The sequence below is a fragment of the Narcine bancroftii genome, chromosome 2 (genome assembly GCF_036971445.1).
Source record: "Narcine bancroftii isolate sNarBan1 chromosome 2, sNarBan1.hap1, whole genome shotgun sequence".
NCBI classification, from domain to species: domain Eukaryota; kingdom Metazoa; phylum Chordata; class Chondrichthyes; order Torpediniformes; family Narcinidae; genus Narcine; species Narcine bancroftii.
Genome location: NC_091470.1, coordinates 316,296,127 through 316,318,729, shown reverse-complemented (window position 1 = coordinate 316,318,729; position 22,603 = coordinate 316,296,127). Strand labels below are relative to the sequence as shown.

Genomic DNA, 22,603 nt, shown 5'->3' with positions numbered 1-22,603 from the left:
TAATTGATGAAGGGAAACCATTTTAATTATTATAACAAAAATAGCCCAGAAAATAGAGCAACAGATCTAATAATGTTTCAGTGCCTTGATATTTTTTCTGTTATAAAGATCTCCAAGCTAAGGAAAAATCATGAGGAAAAGATCAGAAAATCATGAGATGATTAGATCAGGTGAATGTCTTTTGGCCAAAATTGGGCAATGGAGAACCAGAGGGAATAGTTTTAAGTTGGGGGGGAAGAATTGATAGGAACCCAAAGGAATCTTTTTTTGGTGAGTGTATGGAACAAGCTGTGGGAGGAGGCAGTTGAGGCAGATACTATTGCAACATCTGAGGAACATTTATACGGATACATGGCTAGGATAGGCTTGGGAGATATGGGTCAAATGCAGGTAGGTAGGATTTGTATGGGTTGGACATTATGGTCAATGTGGTCAAATTGGGCCAAAGAGCCTGTTTCTACACTATGACCAAGCAACTTTATAATAGCCAAACCAGTTTAATACACATCATTCCATTCGTAACACGACAAAAGGTTCATGCAGTTTAAATACAAAATATGTTCTTTAAATTCCTCAGCTTTTCTGTTGAAGTAACAAGCTCCTATTCACTCACAGCTCCAGAGATATTGAAAGATTTCAACGACTTAACCAATTGACAATTCTTCATGTGCAAGCTAGTTTCTCAGATGTCCACGTTGTGTGATTTGCATAATAGCATTATTTGGTTTTGCAAGTTTATCTTGTACAACAGTTTCAGGGTAAAGAGGGGCAAAATAAACAAAGGAATGCAAAACGATAATTCCCATTTCTTGGGGTCTTTTCTACCACAGAAGAAATCACAACTAAACAGGTTTCTTTTCACACTCGGATCTCAGCACCCTTTCTTCTATTTTGACCTTCCAAAAATGAATTTCTCCTCCTTGTCCAAGGAGGCGAGCAACAATTGCATTTCTCCCCATTCCTGTTGTAAAGGTGGTTTCCCAGAACCAAAACTAAAGTTTCTGGAAAACTTTTACCTCACCCATTAAATATCGTGAACATATTTTAAATAATTTGCAATGATATGGGTTTAATAATTTTATCATCAAGCCCATCATTTTCAAATCACAAATCAGTGATTGATGGAACAAGAAGTGATGGTGACCTAAAACACAAATGACCCATTGATCTCTGGTTAATCCCATAACATTGATTGTTGTGCAAACGAGAGACTGAGAGCAACTAACATGTGCTGTGATCTCATGGTCTGCAGAAATTGAAGGAGACTCCAAGTATGAATAGATTTTGATAAATATAGTGGGGTGCTGCTGGGACCCAGTATCCCCTGCAATCTGGAGCATAATGAGCTACATTATACATGCATTGATCGCCTCATCGTTACCACAAAAGCACAACATAAATTTGCTCATTCGGGTTCATCCTAGTTCGTGCTCTCAGGTATTTACGAAGCAAATTGGCCGGTAAAAGTTTTTTGTTTAATATACCCGAGGGACAAGAGTTCGATTTTCAAGACAGCAATGTTGGCGCAATGCTTTAAAGTTTCCTCAATCGGTGGCATTTCTGCGAAATTACACTTCGGATGTCCAGACTCCAGTAAAGCACAGCAAGTAAAGCTGATTGAGCCCTTCAGAAGCAAACGCACACACCCATGACCTGTCCTTGACTCCTGTTAGAGCGGAATCCCATTGCTCTTCAGCGAGCGGCTGAAAATGACAGGTCCCCCCCCCCCCCCCCCCCGTGCGGAGGGCAGGGGAGAAGAGTTCACTGTTACTTACAGAGGTGCAGACGGGCAGTTGGCCAGACCCCAGGGGCACGGCTGGTATTCAGCCTTGATGTAACTTTGTGCGCCTCCCAACACCGAGCAGGTCACGTTCTTCCTTACGATGTAAGCACACCAGTTCCTGCAGCGGGGTGGAGAGGAACCGTACAGGGACTGTCAGAGACCGGACCCCGAACAAAGCCGCGACTGCGAACACCCCCTCCGCTGCCACTGAACCCAGTGCACGGGCGGCTACCGTCACGTTTACGATGGCAAAGGCAAGGTTTAAACTTGCACAGTGAGTTGAAATCGATCCAGGTGAGAGGGGAAAGGGAAAGACCACTTGGATCTAGATCACCCCACTCACCTTCACCCAAGGTAACCCATCCGCTTAGATTCTTTAAAAAAGACCCCCCCCCCCCCCACCTTGCCGCGAGTTAATAGAAAAGTTAACTTACTTGCTGCGCCCCGGGTGCCTGGCGGCAGCCTGTTGCGGAGCGGACCTGGAAGAATAGAGGTGGTAACTGGCGAGGGGGAGAGTTGTCTGGACATCAGGCACCAGGAGGCTGATCAGAATCAAAGCCCAGCTCAGTGAAGCCGCCTCGCTCTCAACTAATCTTCCGGCCATTGTAGCAGGGGTGGGGGGTTTTTTCCGCCCACCTTTCTGTGTGATAGCCCAATGGGGGTGCTTGGAAAACGGTGGCACGGTCCTGGGGTTCTGGCCGCGGGAGGTCAGAGGCTCTGGGCAGGCCAATCCGCAGCGAACCTTCCCTTGGAGGAGATGAAGAGCAGACCCCGTGCACCGAGGAGAAATGCCTTGGTCTCGGGCTTTTCCTGTGGCTCTGGTCTGAAGGTTTTTTTTTACGGAATGACGTTAATCTTTCTGCACTGGAATTTCAAGCACACCACTAGGAACTCTGCTTCTCGTTGAAAAAAAAACTTGGCTGCAACTCCATCCCTGCCTGCGCCTTGAGGGTAGTAACTTCCCTCTTCATCCACATACTCTAATATGGTATTACAATCCGTCGGAGAATGAAGATTTTAAATAAAAACCCACATCGGGCACTATAATGGGTGAGGTGGAAGGAATGGCAGCGAATGCCAATTCACCACCTCCTTCCCATGTCAATCTCATCAAATAGTAACCGTAGTTTGCCAAAAAAAGTCATATTGGCTCCAACTTGTTATAAACTAGATAAAAATAGCGTATGTTGTAATCTTGGTGGGACAACTCATTCTTGGCTCTTTTGAAAAATAATTCCATTTCAGCAATAAGTTTTGCTAAACTTAGTGAACTTTGACAGCCGCGTGTGTTCTTGCCTTAAACAGGGGGCCAAAAACCGAGGTGATGTATAAAACACAAAAATCTGTGCAGTGGGTTGGTTTGCTTTTACAATTGCTGCAGGTGTGTCAGTTTGAAACAGATTCGATTGAAACTACCGGTCCCATTGACAATCTTAAAGCTGTACTAATAGTTCTTCCAATTCCACTTCTTTTCGTTCACCTTGTGTTGGTTCCCTGCGTGCAATATAATGGTTTTCTTCATTCCATCTGGGAATAAATAGGCCTTCAGATGACCCTGCATAAACTAATCAAATGTTCAAACAAGCTGCAAAATACCTTTAAATTGTTGGATTGGATTTCCGATTTATTGTCAGGGTACATACATGACATCACATACAAGCCTGAGATTCCTTTAACCTGCAGGGGTGGTAGAATTACCACTTGGTTGTGCAAAAAGCAACTGTACACAGCATAAACATGCAAGCAAACAAAGGACTGTAAACACAATAAATGTTAACATGTCAATTAAAACATCTATTATTTAACATTAAAATTAACAACCAGTTGGTTTCACTCATTTAAAGTTGGATTGTAGAGCTTGCAAGTGGGGCTCTTCCACATTTACATGGTTGCTGGACAGGATGTGTAGTCCATGGAATTAGAAATGAATGCTTCCATTCTTAATGATCCAGAGAATCCATTGCAACATTCACTTTTTACATCATTATATCTGGAGTCATTTCCCATTAGTCCACCCCTCTTATTTATCAATAAAATCTCACTCAGCAAGTTCATCTGAAAACACAAACACAGTACTAGATCACCCATGGATCCTACTGATACTTGGTCTGACAACTCTTCATAGTTAACCCCACAAGTGCTTTTGAATCTAAATGACTTACATTATCTCAACAGTCTGATTCCACCTTCAGTAATTTTACCTCTTACTGGGTTATTTAATAAGCTGCTGAAAAAAATCTCAACTTTTTTCTTAAAAGGCCTTTTGTACTTGAAAATTCCAATGCTGTTGGCCAGTTTCCTAGTTTCCATTCTCCTTAGACTTAAAGTCATCCTAAATGCTGCTGCTTGTATTCTAAAACTTGCACAAAATCTCCAAAACTCACTTCAGACACACAGAAAAGAGCAGATGCTGGAAATCTGAAGAGGATGGAAAACAGAGATAAGGATGCATCAACAGCTTCCCAAAGTTTCCACGAGCTATCAGGATTTTGAACCTCACCACACTACCTGAATGAAAAGCACAACCCAGATCAAGGATCTGTCTGCACTATTGTAACTTCACATTGTTTTGCACCAACTGGAACTGAATATTGATCTATCCTTTTATATTTATTGTCTTTTTACTCTTATGGGATCATTTAATTTATTGTTATTTTACGTACCTGTGTAACTGCACCAAGAATTTCAATGCATCTGTACATTGTATTTATACCTCAATAAACTCTCATTATCATTATCAGAAGAAAGAAGAATTAATGTTTTAAGTTGCAGAGGAGAACAAAATGAATGACTGTAATGGGGTGGAGTCTGAAAGAATGATTCTGGTGCTGGTTGAGAAAGAGAGTAGAAGTGCTTTAATCTTGCTTGGTCTGTCTGAAGGAGATGATGAATTGAAAATGAATGAGGATAGAGAGGGGAAGATCAACACTGGAACTGTGGGATGTGAAACAGCATAAGGTGGAAATCTAAACTAAAACAGAAAACACTGGACGAAGCAGGGGAAGGAGCATCAGCAGAGAGATAAAACATGGATTAGCTCCCTATAAAGTGGTCATGCAATCTGCATTTAATTTAAGATCTTGTTATGAACACAGAATACAATACCCAAGATTGGAAGAAGACCAATTAATTAATTGCTTCCCCTGTGTGCATTGTTGGAAATGGAATAATGCTGAAAAAAAACATTCCCTTTGGAATACTGCTGAGTGGAGATGAGAGGAAGTTGCGTCTGATGTTGGCATCCCATTAAATGTGGCTGAAATTACAGAAGATGATTATGGATGAAGCGCAAGGTCTGGAGAAACCTCCTCAATGGAAGGGCAGTGGATAAGAACAGAAGTGCAGGAAATAGAACAGAGTCAGTCAAGAACTCTATCAATTATGCTGCAAAGGAAACTAGAGGGAAAGAAAACAAAATCATTTCAGAAGCACAGATGTTTTTTGTGAAAAAACTCCTGAATGAGCAGGAGTAACTGGGAAAATGAATGAAGTCTACATGAAACAGGATGCAAGGACTTTCAGTCAATATAACTCGGCATGTAATGTATATTGGTCACAGACATGCAATTTAATCAGTTAATCACCATAATAACTCTTTTATGAATGCTTCATTTACAGATTTAATAGCATTTTAAGGTTGTGGATCATCTCTACCAAATGCTTCCATGATCCATTTGCAATTATAGTTGAGCCTATGAAATTACCTCAGATTCTGGATCAGTGATAATTATATTGCTAATTTGATATTTTTGCTAAGTGAAAACTGCTGTGCAAATATGCAGAACAGACAAAGCATTAATCCCTTTCCTATTACAAGGTTCTTCAAAATTATTGGTCCTGAAACTTAACTGATGAATTTATCAGAAATTAACTTTAAAGCAGTGGTTTTCAAACTTTTTCTTTTTACTCACATACCACCTTAAGTACTCTAGTCTCTTACTAATCACAGAGCACCTCTGGCACAGGGATTACTTAAGTGGTATGTCAGTGAGTGGAAATAAAGTGTGAAAATCACTGCTTTAAAGGATGAAAACTCCTTGAAAACACAATGACCATTATAACTATATTCCAAATAATGACTTCCACCACACTAATCTTTTTATAATAAGAACAGAAAATGCTGGGGACATTGAGCAGGCCAGGTAGCATCACTAAAAGAGAGACAGAAGTACCATTTTTGGTCAAAGACCCAAAGGTTAACTTTCATTTTCTTCCCACATTTGTGCCTTATCTGCTAACTATTTCCAGCATTTTCTGTTTTTATTTCAGATTTCCAGCATCTGCAGATTTTCTAATGATTTTCAAATGAATTTCTTTGTCAGGATCACATCTACAAATCTGCTTTACGAAGTAAAAGCTATTTATGGATTTTATGCAAATTATTTACTTCTGGGCTGCTATTGACAGGACCACTGATTGAAGGTTTTGTTTTGTATTGGCCAAGATTGTTTCTCAGCAAATAAGATTCTCCAAAGGTAAAGTCTTTTTAATACATTCGTATCTTTATTAAAATACAGGGAACCTCCTTTTTTTAACAAACTATTTATAAGTATATAAAATACATGATTAAAAACAGACAAAAAAATACAAACCCAACCCTCCTAAAAGAAACAAAAACCTATATAACCCCCCTCCCCTTACCCCTATATATATATAAAAAAAAAACCTCTAACAAAAAAAAATCATATATCAGTTACTTATTCATTGCTGCGGAACGTGCCAAACCTTTACAGATTTTTTTAAAAAACACTAAACACCAAAAATAACTATTGTACCTCCAAATTCATACATCTCAAATATGGAGGTCACATCTTCACTTTAAAAGAATAATTATTATGTAAATTACATGTTATATTTTCCAAACAAATACAAGCTTTCAATTCATTATGCTAACAATTCATATTCAAATCATATCATTCTTCCATATAATCGCAATACATTTCCTTGCTACTGCTAAAGCTAAATAAATAAATTCACATTGAAATTTATCCATTTTTAAATCTCTTGTCAAAGTTATAATATTCCCCATTAAAAAAAACATTGGATCCAATATTAAGGTAATCTCAAATAAATCCTCCAAAACTCTTTAATTTGTATCCAAAAAGACTTAGCCTTGTCACATAACCCGACAAGAGTATAAAAAAAAAGTACCAATATGAGTCCCACAATGAAAACATAAATCCGAAATACTAAATCCATATCTTTTCAACTTTTCCTGAGTTAAATATTACTGATGTGGAAAATTATAGTTCACCAAACTATCTCGGACATGAATCAATTTAGTCACACTATCTGCACACATACTAGTCCATTCTTCTTGCCTTAATTCCAAATATAAACCTTTTTCCCATTTATCTAAATCCAGTTTAGTCATTTTTTATTGCAACAACGAATATATTTCTGAAATAAATCCCTTCTTTACCACATTTATAATTAAATCTTCAAATTTAGTTAACTTAGGAATCTTCAATTCTCACCCAAAATTATCCATTACTAAAGCACGTACTTGATAATATGCAGGTTACGAACCTCTGACTTATGGTCAACTCGTTCTTACATATTGTGCCCCCATTTCGCTCATTTGCATAATGCTACCTCACCAATGCCACTTCCAGCATGTAAGACATTGATGGAATGAGAGTAAGTGTACTTTTAATCATGAACGTTTTTTAATATTTTTCTATCTAAACTGTTTTAAGAACTGTTTCTTTATTTTTTTACAATATGAAGACAAACATTTTACAAACTGACACTAAATAAAACCCGTATGTACCTGTTCCAACTTATCTACAAATTCGACTTAAAGGCAGATGTAGGAATGGACCTCGTTCATAACCCAGGGGCTCCCTGTAGTTTAAGAATGTTCCTTGGATGTTGTGTGGGCTCAGAAGAGGTCAGAGCCACTGCAGTGCTACTCAGATGCTGCATGTGTGGAGTGTGCACATTTCATGTGATTGTATTAGTTTTGGCTGGATGTTTCTGTTTTCTCCCACAACTCAAAGATACAAGGGTTGGTAGGTTAACTGGCCACTGCAAGTTGCCCCCAGTACATTGATAAGAGATGGAAACTAGGAGAGTTGATGGGAATGTGGGGAGAATAAATTGGGATCAGTGTAGATAGCTTCTTGATGGTTGGCATGGACTTGATGGGTTGAAAGATCAATTTCTGTGCTGTATGACTTTAATGAAAGAATTTAATATTGTTTGGATCACAGAGAAGTGCAAACTTCATCCAAGTGCATACTAAATTTAATAATAACATAACTATTTTTTTCTTGCAGTTCTTATAATTGCGTTAGTTGGTAATCCTTCACCACATTGTTAACATTTTTTAAAAATCATTTATTTTCTTCTACATTATATAAACTAAGGCTGATAATAAGTTATTGGAAAATTCATACTGCGAGATATTCTCTTCCAGTTGGTGATGTCAATTTACAGGCTTGATTCCAAATATCTTTGATTGAATAATTGTACTTAATTCATTGTCATTTGTTGGATATTTTTAAAAATGCCATAACTAAGGATAATATTCCCCAGCTTGACAACCAAAAAAAAGTTACTGAAGTACAATGAATTACAAAGGACGTTTAATGTATTTCAGGAAATAAAATATGAATGTCATTTAGAAATTGCAGATAATTTAAAATGGGCTGGAAATGTAAGTTTATACAAGAGACTTTATACAATTATAATGTAATGTTAACAAGAAACTTCTCATTTTTTTTATGACAAAGGGACTGATAATTTAAACAAGTACACAAGTGGGTTGACTCGAGATATTCCCAGGGTTACATTTGGTTTAGATTAAAATTGTACACACTGACTTAGGCAAAATTCCAAGATCTGTTAAACCTCCCAACTAACAAGAGATTTACACACTGTCACAAAATGAAGTCAGAGTAGTCCAGCTTTTTATTTTTCATGGGCTTATTAGAGAACATATGGCCACAGATGAGAAGGGCTATTCCCTCTGTTTAAATGGAATCACTGACATCAACTTCATAAAAATGACTCACTAAGCAACGTTGTTATAATTTTCCTGTTATCAACAATGCAGAGAGTAAAATTAAACAGTGGTTCAACTGATTCAGAATTTGATTTGGCAACCCATTCTGCGAGATATTCTCTTCCAGACGTACATTAGCTAGCTTTTGTGGTTCAATCTAATTCTGGCAGAAATGAAGGTTTCTTTACAAAATTAACTGAAAAATACATTTCACAGTAAAGTTTACTAACCTTTTAAAATCTGTTTTTTTTTCATGTCCATGTAGAACATGGACTTGATGGACTTGAATATTGTCAATGCAAGGTTATTTTCAACAACCTTTCTTGCTTTTGGAAACAGGAATGTTAGTTTTACTACTTAAGAAAGCAGTAGATAGAAACGAATAAGATTTTTAACAATTTCCTCTTTCTTCTTAGACAGTTCCTTTGGGTTGAGGATGATTTGCCTCCACTCAGTTCTGAGAATTCTTTAGTGGTATATGGGATCTGTAAATTCTGCCACAGGTGAGACAGGCAATACTCCACCACCTTGGAGGGCTATTTGGGAAAGATGTGCCCTCCTTTTGCTGTTTGCACATGGTATTTGTGCATTCTCCTATAGATTCTTGAGATGTTCCATAATAGACCAGAAATTTCCGCAAGGAGGATTATTAACAGACATCTTCAACCTCTCTCTCTTTCAAGATGAAGTACCTACCTGCCTCAGGAAGGCCATTATTACCCCATTGCTGAAGTAGAGAGTAGTGATGGGCCTAAATAATTATCAGCTGTTGACTCTGACATCCAACATATGGAGAGGTTGCTCATGGCTTACTTTAACTCAAGCCGAGCAGCCATCCTCTACCTAGTCCAAATTGCATTCCACTACAATAGATCCATAGGAGATGCCATCTCCTTGGCCCTACACTCAGCCTTGAAAAATTTGGGTATTCAAGGACATTGATGTCAAACTGCTGCCCATTGACTATTGCTCCACCTTCAATGGAACACGAGCAAACAAGCTCAACCCCAAATTCCATGATCTTGGACTCAACACCCCTCTCTCCAATTGGATCCAATACTTCCTTTCCCACAGGCTACTATCAGTTACAGCATCACTTCCATGATCATCATCCACAATGGGTCACCACAAGGCTGTATATTCAGTCCTCTACTGCACTTCTGTACACCCATCACTGTATGGCCAGACATCCCTCCAACTTTAATGATAAGTTCACTGTTGACACCACATTGTAGCAAGGATCTTCAACAATGATGAGTCAGAGAATAGGAGGGTGATAGAAGGACTAGTGGATTAGTACCAGGACAACAACCTCTCCCTCAATGTCAGCAAGACCAAAGAGTTGGTTATAGCATTCCAGTGGAGGGGCGGACCTCATGCTCTGGTCTGCATCAACAGTGCTAAGGTAGAGTAGCAGACAGCTTTGAGTTGTCAGGGATAAACACCTCCAATGACCTGTCTGGCTCACCCACAATGGCACAATGGATAAGAAATGGTGCCAGTACCTCTACCCCAGAAGCCTGAGAAAGTTTTGCATGTCACCTCCATCCCTTAACAACCTCAGATGCATCACTGTTTGGTATGGGAACTACTCTACCCAAGACGGCAAGAAACTGCAGAGGGTTGTGAATGCAGTTGAGGCCATCACATGCACCCCATCCCTCTACTGACTCTATCCACACTTTCTGCTGCTTTGGAAAAGCAACCAATATATTAAAAGACTCATCCCACCTTGGCCACACTCTCTTCACCTCCTCCCTTTGGAAGAAGTTTCACAAGTGAGATCACACACCCCCAAATTCAAGGGCAGTTTCTTTCAGACTTCTGAATTAACCTCAATTGCAAAATTAAAATGCCTCTGCTCTGCACCAATTGATCTCTCCAGCTCTACAGTTCTTCACTGTGCCTCACTATACAGTAAAACTCCAGTATCTGAAATTCAAGCAACTGGCATCCTCAATAAATGGCAAAAAAAGAGGAAAATCAATTTAGAATATTAAATAAGAATAAAATAACAGGTAAAAATAATTGATTAAAATTGTATAGGTTCTCTGAAGTAACACATACACTTTGGTGAAGATAGGAGCAAATATCCAATCAATGGAGTGCCCTAGTCGTACTTTGCTCATAGCCGCTATTTGAATAAAGATGTATGAAACAGTAATAACTTTGACCAGGATGAAGAGCCATTTGATGCTACTCGCTGTTGGGGTGATTCTCTTAAAGTGTCTCCTTATCCCTGATTAGTAAGAGTCTCCCTGGCCAGAGGCATTTCATTATCTGTAAACTTGGGGGAAGGGGTTAATTATCCATAATGTCTGTGGAGGGGGAGGAACCTGTAGATGCAGTGACAGTTAAATGTTTTCAAAGAATGTGACTGAAAATAAAGCAAAATGCTTTTTGTTTGTATAGTCATGCAAGTGAAGTTTGTTCAGTGTAAATACAGTGTAGTATTTTTTACTTTCAAACTGTTTATTCTTAACACAGGTGCAATAGTTAGGCATTGTAAGAGCAAGTCTCGAGCAACCAGAAAATACACTTATCCGCATCTCCCAATCCCCATAGGTACTGGATACGAGGAGTTTTATTGTTCAGCAAACTACAAGACCTGGGACTCAACACCTCACTGTGTAATTGGATCATGGATTTCCTCACCTCCAGACCACAATCAGTGAGGATTGGTAAGAACATCTCCTCCACAATCTCCATCAGTACCAGAGCACCACAGGTCTGCGTTCTTAGCCCCTGCTCTACTCACTTTACACCTATGATTGTGTGGCTCAGTACAACAACATCATCTACAAATTCACTAATGATACCACGGTTGTATAAAAAGGGGTAATAAGTTAGCTTTCAGGAGGGAGATCGAAAATTTGACTTGAAAAGGCACCAGTAACAACCTCACACTAAATGTCTCTAAAATCAAGGAAGCACCTCTGCTTCCTCAATCATTTGAGGAGGTTTGGTATGACACCAGAAACCCTGGCAAATTTCTACAGATGTGTGGCAGAAATTATGCTGACTGGCTGGATCACGGTCTGGTATGGGGACATCAAAGCCTTGTAATAGCGAGTAGACACAGTCTACTCAGGTTTGGTGGGTTCACAGACACAATCTTCAATCAAAGGTAAATTTATTGAAAACATGGCAAACAAACAGGGGAAGACATCAAATGATACTTAATTCTTTGGCTTGGCTTCGCGGACGAAGATTTATGGAGGGGGTAAAAAGTTACTCTACTATTTAATAGCTATATAGACATTCACATTAGAAACAAATTGGGCTCCGATACACATGGTATGAGACAAAAACTATAACAATGTAAGCAGGCATATCAGGCTGCTTAGCCTACCACAATCTCTCACATGTGGACACACTTCACAGACAAAAACTTTCACATACACTCCTGGTTCTCTGTACTATCGGGGTTGTAGTTCTCTGCAAGCACTGATCTATCACAGTACTATGGCTCGACGAAGTGCACACCTTACCCACGACTCCCTCCAGCGATGCCCACAATAGCAAACTTAGAGTGGAGCGGTGTCTGGGGCTTGGACCAAGAAACAGGCAGAAAGAAATGTGGCACGCATTATTCTTTATACTGTTGGAGCTGTGCATCTGGCTAATGATCATATTGAATCATTTAAATGAGCCAACAGTAAGGTGTGCACTAATGGGTGGCCAGAGTCTAACCCTGATTGGCATGTGATGCGACTTCAGACTAGGTTTCAGACAGGGAGGTCATGTGATCCTCTGCAATCCATGTTGATCCATACAGGGAGAACATGTGTTCCTCCACAATCCACATATAACATTCCATCCCTCGGAATCATTACAAAACGCAATGAATAAAAGGTTTCTAAACTTCAGAATCTAAGTATTATAACTGAGAAAATGTGTCTAAAATGATGCAAATCAAGAGGATCGATATACACACAAAAGCCTTCAGTATGATGGTCAAGGCACATTATCAAACAATGACAGTGCCTCACCAACCCACCCCCCACCCAAACAGGGTCATTGTGTTCCCGATGAAGAAGGGCACTGTGAGAACTGCTCCCCAGTCTGAGAGGGGAGGGAAGAGAAAATGGTCTGTTCACTGACTCGACTCGCATGCCTGGTTTCTCCAGCTTAGCTGCCATTTATGCATGCATCTTTACCACCAACATCTGTAAGCAGGCAGGTCATTTATAAGGTGCCAAAGCCCTCTCTTGGCTAGCACATCCCGCACTTTGGCTTCACATTTAGGTGGTCCCTTGGCACAGAGCCTAAATACCTATTGCTGTGCTCTCCTGTGGTGAGGCAGGGGACAGGTCAGCAGGCGTGCATCCAGGGAGTACCCTTATTCTCGTGGGAGGGCCTCATTTTTCTTTGCTGTCGTCTGACACCAAGATGCCGTCCCTGCTCATGCTCCCTTGAAAAGAGTGCCACATATGCCTGTGTTGGTTCTCTATGCATAATAGTCAGGACTGTGGATTTTCCAAATTAATGGTTTTAAATAAAGGCTCCTGAAGCACCCACCATATGATGAATTAATATCTGTTATTGGGAGGACTGGAGGGACGCTGACATTACCAAATGGTTGCTATATATATAAATAAATAAAATTCACTAATTCACACAACATTTCCTGCTAGAGGGTGATCCACAACATTGTAACTAAAAGGCACTTTCAAGCAGGGAAAACACCTGTCTGGAAATGCGGAGGTTCTTCGCCCTTACGGCGAAAGACACACCTTCGTAAAAGCGCCGTGGCTGGTTCCAAGGTGCCGATTCCAACCGTTCTCAGCTGGTTAGGGCCGGGCTGATAATGTCAACAGCCCACAACCCATCTCCCCACTCAACCCTCTCCCTCCAAGGCAGGGCCGGCGGACGGGAGACCTTGGAGTAGCGGAAGCCATCGGGGGGAGGGTCCGTTGGGGCAGCAGAAGCCTTCGGGAGTCATCAAGGGGTGGCCGGTGCGGCTGAGTCAGCCACACCGGGCCACTTTGGCCTTCAAGGCTACTCTCTGCAGCTCAAAAAGCAGCAGAGCAATGACTGTCTTCCCTACCTATAATCCACCACACAGTTGGAACTGTTCTGGGAAGCAGAGAGTGGTTCCAGCTGCATGGGGGATTATGGGTAGGGAAGACGGTCATTGCTCTGGCACATATTTATGACGGGTGCCGCTACGGCACCAGTCGCCCCACCTCTATTGGCTCTGGAGGGTGCTACGAGGCGCCTCTGGATATGAATTGGACACTGGAGCAGCCCTTTAGGACTGCTGTCTGAAAGGTAAGTTTTAAGTTTTATATCTGCTCTTGTAGCTGGTCTCCAGGTGGAGGCCTGACATGAAATGGCCTAAAGACTGATACTGCAAGTTCTGTAATTAAAAGGGGCATGACAAAGATTGTGACCATTGTTACACCGGAATTTCCGGTGAGAGAGAGTCCATGGTGACAGCTTTTGCCATCTGCTCCTTGAAGTCCCATGAAAAGGTTCATACCAACAGCTCCTGCTGCTCGCTGAAGTTTTTTGGTACCGTTAACAACAACAGCTCATGCTGCTAAAACAAGCTTGTGGAAGAGCTGGAATACTGTGAAAATCAGTGAATGGAATTTCTCCTGCAGGGTGATCTTCCATAAAGTTAAGTTGTCTTTGCCCTGCAGGGGTAATGTTACGAACTAATAACCCTTTTAATTATTTTTGGGACTAAAGCAACTTTGTTAGCATGAATATAGGAACAGCAATGGAAAATTCACCAGATAATGATAAATTAAAAATAATAGATTTTTTAAAAATTAAACTATTAACAACATAACATTTCTTACTTATCTCTAAACTTACTTTAAACTTAACCCACTATGCCCAAATGTAAATGTGTGTGTGTGTGTGTGTGTGTGTGTGTGTGTGTGTGTGTGAGTGAGAGAGAGAGAAATATATAATTAAAGTCCTACTCTGAAAAGCCAATCTTTAAAAGTTCAGCATTATTTTATCTTGCTTGAAGGTCTTAAATTCTCAGTTCAGAAATAATTTTAAAACACTTTTAAACTTTATATCTTCAGACCTCTTTACTCATAATGTGGCTATTTTCTTCCACGATGAATTCACAAACCCTGACAAGGGTTAAAGAAATGTGGTTATCTTCTTCCATGATGAAGTCATAAACCAGAAAAGAGCTAAGCAAAGTGACCATAAAAAAATAGACCCAGTAGAAATCAGTCCTCTTTTCCAAAGAGACAGCAAAATGGTCTTCCTTACTTCAGAAGCTACTGATTCTGTGTTCCCCTTTCTTAGGAATAACACAATAAACAGCACCAATTCTGGTTACTGTAACTCAACCCTTTCTTTCACAAGGTTTCAACACCAGTATGCCACAGGTGTTTGACTTCTGGACTCTCCAAGTTGATCTGCTCTAAAACTGAACTCAAAATGTCTGAATTCAGTGATATATTTCTCCAAATCATGGGACCATTACATAATACCAAGGTGAGCCCCAGTTCTTGGAAACCACATGACTATAAGTTTTATTTCCACCAAAATTCTGTTCCTTTTTCAAAACCATTCCGTATCCATTGCACCTCTGACCTCATCTCTGCTCAAGAGGCTTAAGTGGCTTTGATTAAAAACAGATGGCTTCCTCAACAGTTCTTATTGAGTAATCAGGACCTACTTCAAATCCATTAGCTCTGTCCTTCCCAGACACGTTGACTCCGAAAATGAATTCTCTTCTCTGAAAACAATGGTTCTCCATAGATGTGCTGTGACCTGTGTGTGACCCTGGACCAACCCACAACTAAGAATACAGATACAATATTTTAACTCTATAACTTATTTTACTAAGACATTTTTATATATGAATAACATAGTTTAACATTAAAGATTAACATAAGTCTGTTACAGTGGGAATTTTTCTTCATTCTCTCTTGGAGAGTTTGTTTGTGTGGTAACATGTTAATGCAGTTTCTCCCAGGCACGCAACTGACCGAGTGTTTCCCTATCCCTGAGCAACTGCCTCTCTTTCTGGGCAGACCTTGTGGCTGCTGCACCCCTCAAGGTCCTGTAGGTCAACCTCATCTAATTTTTTTTGTCAATGTGGCCAAATGTCTTGAAAGTGAGGACCCTCCTGTGTAGTGGGGAGTGAATTAAGTTGGTCCACCACTTCCTGCAGCACGCTGAGTCACCCTGTGTGCTTATGGTCGGATGTCAGCAGGAGCATGTGCAACTTTTGCTTGAGGTGACCTTTCAATTGGGCCTGATGCTTGTGGAAGGTAGAGGATGTGCAACAGCCATGCGATACTTGCATCTGTCACCCATTTTTGTACCTTTGAATCTGCTAAGTATGTTTGATCGGACTGTACCTGCCTCTCGCTCACCCCTCACGAACAAAACCCTTGATTGCAAACCACACCACACCATGCTGAGGTTTATTTTTCTCAGTCATCAAGACATGCTCCAGGCTTCAGGTCACACTAAGCGACCCAAGCCTTGTGTCTATTAACTGCCATTCCCAGCTGGAAGCCATAGCCTCTGTAGGCAAAATGTCTCTCTTCCTGACCCATAATCTGCCATACGGCTGGAATCACTCTGGTGCTGGCAGAGCAGTTCCAGTTGCATGGGGGATTATAGGTAATGAAGATGGTCATTGCTCAATTTACCTGTGTCTTGGGGTATGCGAATATTTCAATTCAAAAATTAAAAAACAGACACAATCCTTTGAATTCTACAAGGAAGCGCCGGCCGCTGACTGAGTTCCACAAGTAGATGAGGCTGTGTCCTTGGCCAGCCGCTGCAGCCATCAACAGCGGCCGGCCTGCTCGTTTCCCTGGAACGAGCAGAGATGACAACACTTCTGAGCCTTGGTTCCCCAGCACTGGTGGTAGAAGCAGAGGCCCAGAGAGGATGCCGTGTCCCTGGTTATGCTCTTGGTGGCCCCTGCAGGGGCCGGGTGTTCTACTGCAGCACTAGGGGCAGGCTTGGCGTGGTCATGCCTGTGCCTCGTGACCTGCTGGACCGCTGAACCCTCTGGGAATCGCTCGAACCATAGCACTTGGGCCTTCTGAGCAGCCTTCCTCGGGTCGGCAAAGCTCTCTTGGGCCAGTACGGCCAGATGTCGTCGGGCAGATGGTCGAGGAAAATTCACTCAAAGAGTGGGCAGTTGGTGTGATCACCCATGAGCGCGAGCATCTCGTCCATCAGCTCCACCGGGAACCTGTCCCCCAAGGCGTGGAGGTGCAGCATCCGAGTGGCACGCTGACGCCTGGATAGTCTGAGGGATCCGGTGAGCACTCACTTGATAGTCCCTCATTTGTCTTCAGTGCTGAATGAGGTGCAGCACACGTTTGGTGGAGGCCTGGTCCAGGGTGGCAACCATATGGTAGTATTTGGTCGTGTCGGACGATATCTGGTGGAGGTGAAAATGGGCCTCCGCATGGCTGAACCAGGTCTCCGGCTCCTGAACCCAGAAGTCAGGTAAGTTGACGGCTATAGCACTGATCCCAGGTTCACTCATGTTGGGTTCAAAGACATTTGAACCAGTCATGGTCACCAATTGTAGCGGCAGCTACACTGCTACTGAAAGAACTCACAACCAGACGGGTTGAGCTCAGTGAGCAGTAAAACTGATTTATTGCTGTGGGCTGGACTTGTACTCCCAGCGCAGACCTGGCTGAGAACTGCGGCATAGGGCGCCGACGTCACTCGGGCGTCACGTAGTCCCCCAGCACGGGCTTCCAAGCCCGGTGCTGAGAAGAAGAGGAAACCCCCCCCCCCCCCCCGACGGCGCCATTTTGGCTGGTTGCCCCGCCGCGTGGATTACAAGCGGGTCCGGTTTGCCTGCCTAGTGGTGAGCCACCACAATACAATGTTTTTCAGTCTTTTCAATTCTATGTTCTTGTCTCCAATATACACTTTGATTAGGAATGCACTTTAACAACCTGTTTACTCACAAGATGGCCCACGCCTGTGCATGTGATACTTAACCATGTGAAAATACATTTTTAAAAATTGCTTTGTGCAAGTATAGATTACAACTTGTTGTTATAAAAAGCCTTTTTATCACAACAGGTAGCTCCCATGAAAATTAGCTGCTGGTGCTTAGACTCAAACACCGGAAATGCAAGTGTAGACAGTGGAAGAAGTGACAACATCCCCCCCCTCCCCCCACTCCACTTACCCAGCTCAATGGGCGGTCTGCTCGCATTCACATTGAGGCCTTGTTGAGGGGAGATGTCGATGAAAATGGCCTCCAGGACAAACACAGGCCATGCTTGGCGATCACAGGCTGCCGCAAATGAGGCGCGGGCTGCGCCATGACCAACACTGGAACGAAGACCGAGCTCCATGGTGGGACACACACGTGTTTGCCCTCGGCCCCTCCAGAACCAGCAGCACACTGGGCTGCGGCATGTGGGGTGTGAGGGTGAACTCCCTTTACTGGAGTGGCTGGCTAGTGAGAAATGATGGTTGATTGGTGTCAATTTGCAAAATGATCCATCCAATGTCAAATAGAAAGCTTCATTGATTAGAGAATTTAAATGAAACTCCAAATGCTTTACAGCAGGTTAGAACGCTTATTCTTAATACTTTTAGACATTTTAAAAAATTGGTACACCCTCCAAAATCTCATCTTTGAAGAAAAGGCTTTACACTGCAATAAATATGATGTAAGCTGGACAAATCCATATCGCCCGCCTCGTTTTTCAAGGACAATCGACGACAAAACGGTCCTTTTCATTTTCAGTGGGTCCAGTCTTAAACAAAAAATCTTTACAGATTTCAATGTGAATTAAGTCATGTCTGTCCTCACACGCTTTTGGATGTGTCTTTTCACAGGAAAACCAAAAAACGCAAAAGAAATATTCAAGTCAGAGTGGAACTCTCGGAAAGGACTTGATAAAATCCCACATGAAACTGAAGCTAATCGGTCCTTCCACATCATCCGATCTCTGATTGCCATGGAAATCTCTCCTTAACACTTGGCGACTTTATAAGGAGTTCTCCAAGGTTACTTACTGGAGGTCAGAATTGGGGGGCAGATGGGGCATTAGTGCTGTCACTCTCGGTGACAGTGCTGAAGTTGGCCTGGCTGCAGTGATGTTGCCGCTTCTCCTGGTGCTGCTGTGCTCCTCATCGAATGACCTTGCCAGTGGTTGGGAGAAGGCAGGAGCGCTGGAGGCAAGCTATCAGATGGATGGCTGCTACTGTGCAAAGAGCTCCACCATCCCAAGCACCGGAGGGTAAAAATTCATGCAAACATAAAACTGTGGTGTGACTTCCTTGTCTGAAATTTTGATTGGGAGTTTGGCTTAACACTGTGATAATGATTTATGATCTAACATTAACATGTGCTTGTTGATCTATTCATGGCTAGAATTAGCTTAACAATTATAGTTTTTAGACTGCAGGCATGTAACGGGACAATCAAGGAATTTTGCTGCTACACGGGCAGTCTAAGAAGGAACGTGCAGGAATTTTGAGTCAATTCCTGCACCGTGATTTATCCTGCAGGACCCCTACAACATTTTGGAGGAAGCCTGCAGTGTAAATTGTACTGGAAAAATTTGTTTTTCTTTAAATTTTATTTTCCATTTGTGTCAAAACATGTACAATATTTATCCATAAGAAAAATGACAAAAGTAATACAGTTTTTATATATTTTCTCCCCCACCCTCCTCCATCCCCAAAAATGTAGGAAAGAAAGAAAAAGCCGGTCTAATAAACCTATATCTTTTAATTAATTAATTGCAGTCTACATAACAATCTTAAACCATAACTAATTAGGGTGGGTTGGATGGGGGCATGGTGGACGCTGCAATAAAATCCACGTTGGGCTTCCAAATCTTATCAAATTTTTCTGGTTGATTTCGTAAATTATAATTATTATCCTAATGGAATACAATTTAATAATTCTATTTGCAATCTATTCAACCCCACAATATCACCAGATTTCCATGTTACAGCTATTGATTTCTTTGCTATTGCTACATTTAAAAACTTCTTTTAAACTTCATTAAAAAAATATCTAACTTCAATTGGGAAATATCTCCAAATAAAAATATTCTGGGATCCTTCAAAATTTGTGTCTTCAAAACCCGTCCCAGTAAAATACTTATATCCTTCCAAAACTTATCTACTTTTTCACATTGCCAGAATGCATGCAGGAAAGATCCTACTTCTTTATTACATCTAAAACATTGATCAGAACAATTCAAATGAAGTGCATGCAATTTGTATGGAGTATAATATAATTGATGTAAAAAATTAAATTGTACCATTTGATATCTAATATTAATTGTATTAGTTACACTTTCATAGCATAATTTTCACCATCCTTCTTCTTGAATCTGTATATTTAAAATCATTTACCCATCTGGATTTAGATTTGAATAAATCCTTTTCCTAAATAGTCTCTTGTAATTTGATATACATATTAGTAATAAAACTTTCAATAAATGTATCCATTATTAGATATTCAAATGGACTTTGTTCTGGTTATTTAAAATTTCTCCCTAATTTTCTTTCAAATATGGGATTGTGAGAGAACAAAAGGATCTGGAAATACAAATACATAATTCCTTGAAAGTGCCATCACAGGTGGATAGGTTTTAAAGAGATCTTTTGGCATATTGGCCTTCATAAATTAAAGTATTTAGTGTAGGAGTTGGGATGTTACGGTAAAGTTGTATGAGACATTGGTGAGGCATTGGTGAGGCCAAATTTGGAGTACTGTGTACAATTTTGGTCACCAAATTATAGGAAAGATATAAAGAAAATAGAGAGAGTGCAGAGAAGGTTCACGAGAATGTTGACAGGATTTCAAGGTTTGAGTTACAGGGAAAGGTTGTGCAGACTGGGGCTTTTTTCTCTGGAGCATAGAAGATTGAGAGGGGACTTGATAGAGATGTTTAAGATTTTAAAAGGGATAGACAGAGTAAACGTGGATAGGCTTTTTCAATTAAGAGTGGGGGAGATTCAAACTAGAGGGCATGGTTTAAGATTGAATGGGGAAAATTATAAGGGGAACATGAGGGGAAATTTCTTTACGCAAAGGGTGGTGGGGATGTGGAATGAGCTTCCAACAGACGTGGTCGAGGTGGGATCATTGATTACATTTAAGGAAAGACTAGATAGTTACATGGATAGGAGAGGACTGGAGGGGTATGGACCGGGTGCTGGTCAGTGGGACTAGGAGGGTGGGAATTTGTTACGGCATGGACTAGTAGGGCCGAAGTGGCCTGTTCTGTGCTGTAAGTGGTTATATGGTTATATGGAGGTCAAATTTAGAGTATTATGTGCCGTTTTAGTCACCTCACTGCAGGAAAGATATCAATAAGTTTGAAAGAATGCAGAGACAATTAACTAAGATGTTGGCTGGACTTCAGGAACTGAGTTACAGGGAAAGGCTAAACAGGTTAGGACTTTATTCACTGGAGTGCAGAAAAGTGAGGGGAGATTTGATCGAGTGATTTTAAATTTTGAGGAGAATAGAGAGTAAATTCTAATAGGTTTTTTTTCCACTGGCGGTACTGAAATACAAACCAGAGAACATGGGTTAAGGATAAAAGATAAAAGTTTAGGTGGAAATACAAGGGGGACCTACTTCACACAGAGAGTGGTGGGGGTGTGGAATGAGCTCCCAGCTGAAGTGATGAATGCAGACTCAATTTTAACGTTTAAGAAGAATTTGGACAGGTACATGGATAGGAGGGAACTGGGTGCAGGTCAGTGGAACTAGGCAGAATAATAGTTTGGCACAGACTAGAAGGGCTGAAGGGCCTGTTTCTGTGCTATAATTTTCTATGTGTAAATTGTGTGCAGCTTTTTAGAACAACCAATAAGTGTTCATTTTGCCTTAACTCACAGGAAAAAGAATCTTAAAATTGTGTGTGATGTCATGTTTGTACTCTGACAATAAATCTGAAATCTATTTCCATTCACCTAAATAAGTGACAGAACACTATTTAAAGTTTGAAAATCTGTTTTGCACATGATACTTCAAGTTGTTTTCTGCCGGTCATATAAAAATAATGTTTGAAAGATTGAAATGGATTATCAAACTGCAAGGCTTGTATTCTACTTTTATCTTTTGAACAGTCAGCTAAGTTGTGCCATGGAGACAGGAATCTAATTCTATTGAGGCCAATTTTACTGGATTTTTTTTTCTATTGGCAATGTCATTGTTATCTTATCTCTACAACCCAAGCTTTTTAGATATATAGTCAGAAAAAGTGGGTGGCTGTATTAACTCTGAATGAGGTCTATCTGAGGTCAGCAAGCTAACTGGTGATCTAATTCCCAAGTAGACCGCTGTCTAAGTTTTATGACTAACTTGACATCCTTACAAAAACCAATTGTTGCAGACTCCTCTACCTTTAGGGGCCTAAATCATCCAAATGTTTGGTCCATGAATCATGGTGAAACTTGTATTTCTTCAAACCACCCTGAACCATAGAACATTACAGCACAGAAACAAGCCTCTTTGGACCTTTCATTTTTTTTTGCCTAGTCCCACTGACCTGCACCCAGTCCATCGGCCTCTATACCTCTCCCATCCATGTACCTGTCCAAATTCCTCTTTAATGTTAAAATTGAGCCCGCATTCACCACTTCAGCTGGAAGCTTGTTCCACATTCCCACCACTGTGCCCTGCCTGAGCACAGCTGATATTTTCCCCGTCGAGTAATGACACTCATCCCCCCCCCATTCTATCACATCTATATACTGAGCTGCCAGTCCTGCCCATCCTGAACCAAGTTTCACTAATGGCCACAATGTCATAATTCCACGTGCCATTCCACGCTCCAAGCTCGTCTGCCTTTCCTACAATTATC

At 41.0% G+C, this 22,603-nt stretch overlaps 1 protein-coding gene and 1 long non-coding RNA gene across 3 annotated transcripts in view; one reads left to right on the top strand and one right to left on the bottom strand.

The window, feature by feature from the left end:
* LOC138755551 (EMILIN-2-like) overlaps positions 1–2,716 on the bottom strand; it is a 112,904-nt gene extending 110,188 nt beyond the window's left edge. The window contains exons 1-2 of one of the 2 annotated variants that reach the window (XM_069921742.1): positions 2,218–2,716; positions 1,776–1,901 (exon numbers count right to left, since the gene is read on the bottom strand). In XM_069921742.1, coding sequence (XP_069777843.1) covers positions 1,776–1,901; positions 2,218–2,387 — 296 coding nt within the window. In that variant the 5' untranslated portion in view covers positions 2,388–2,716. The remainder of the gene's footprint in view (positions 1–1,775; positions 1,902–2,217) is intronic. The other variant, XM_069921741.1, reaches the window with a different exon arrangement.
* Positions 1,768–20,095, top strand: LOC138755556 (uncharacterized). The gene is made up of 3 exons (XR_011352390.1): positions 1,768–2,077; positions 11,358–11,473; positions 18,606–20,095. It is a non-coding gene; the product is annotated as an uncharacterized lncRNA (long non-coding RNA).
* Positions 20,096–22,603: the final 2,508 nt, after the last annotated feature.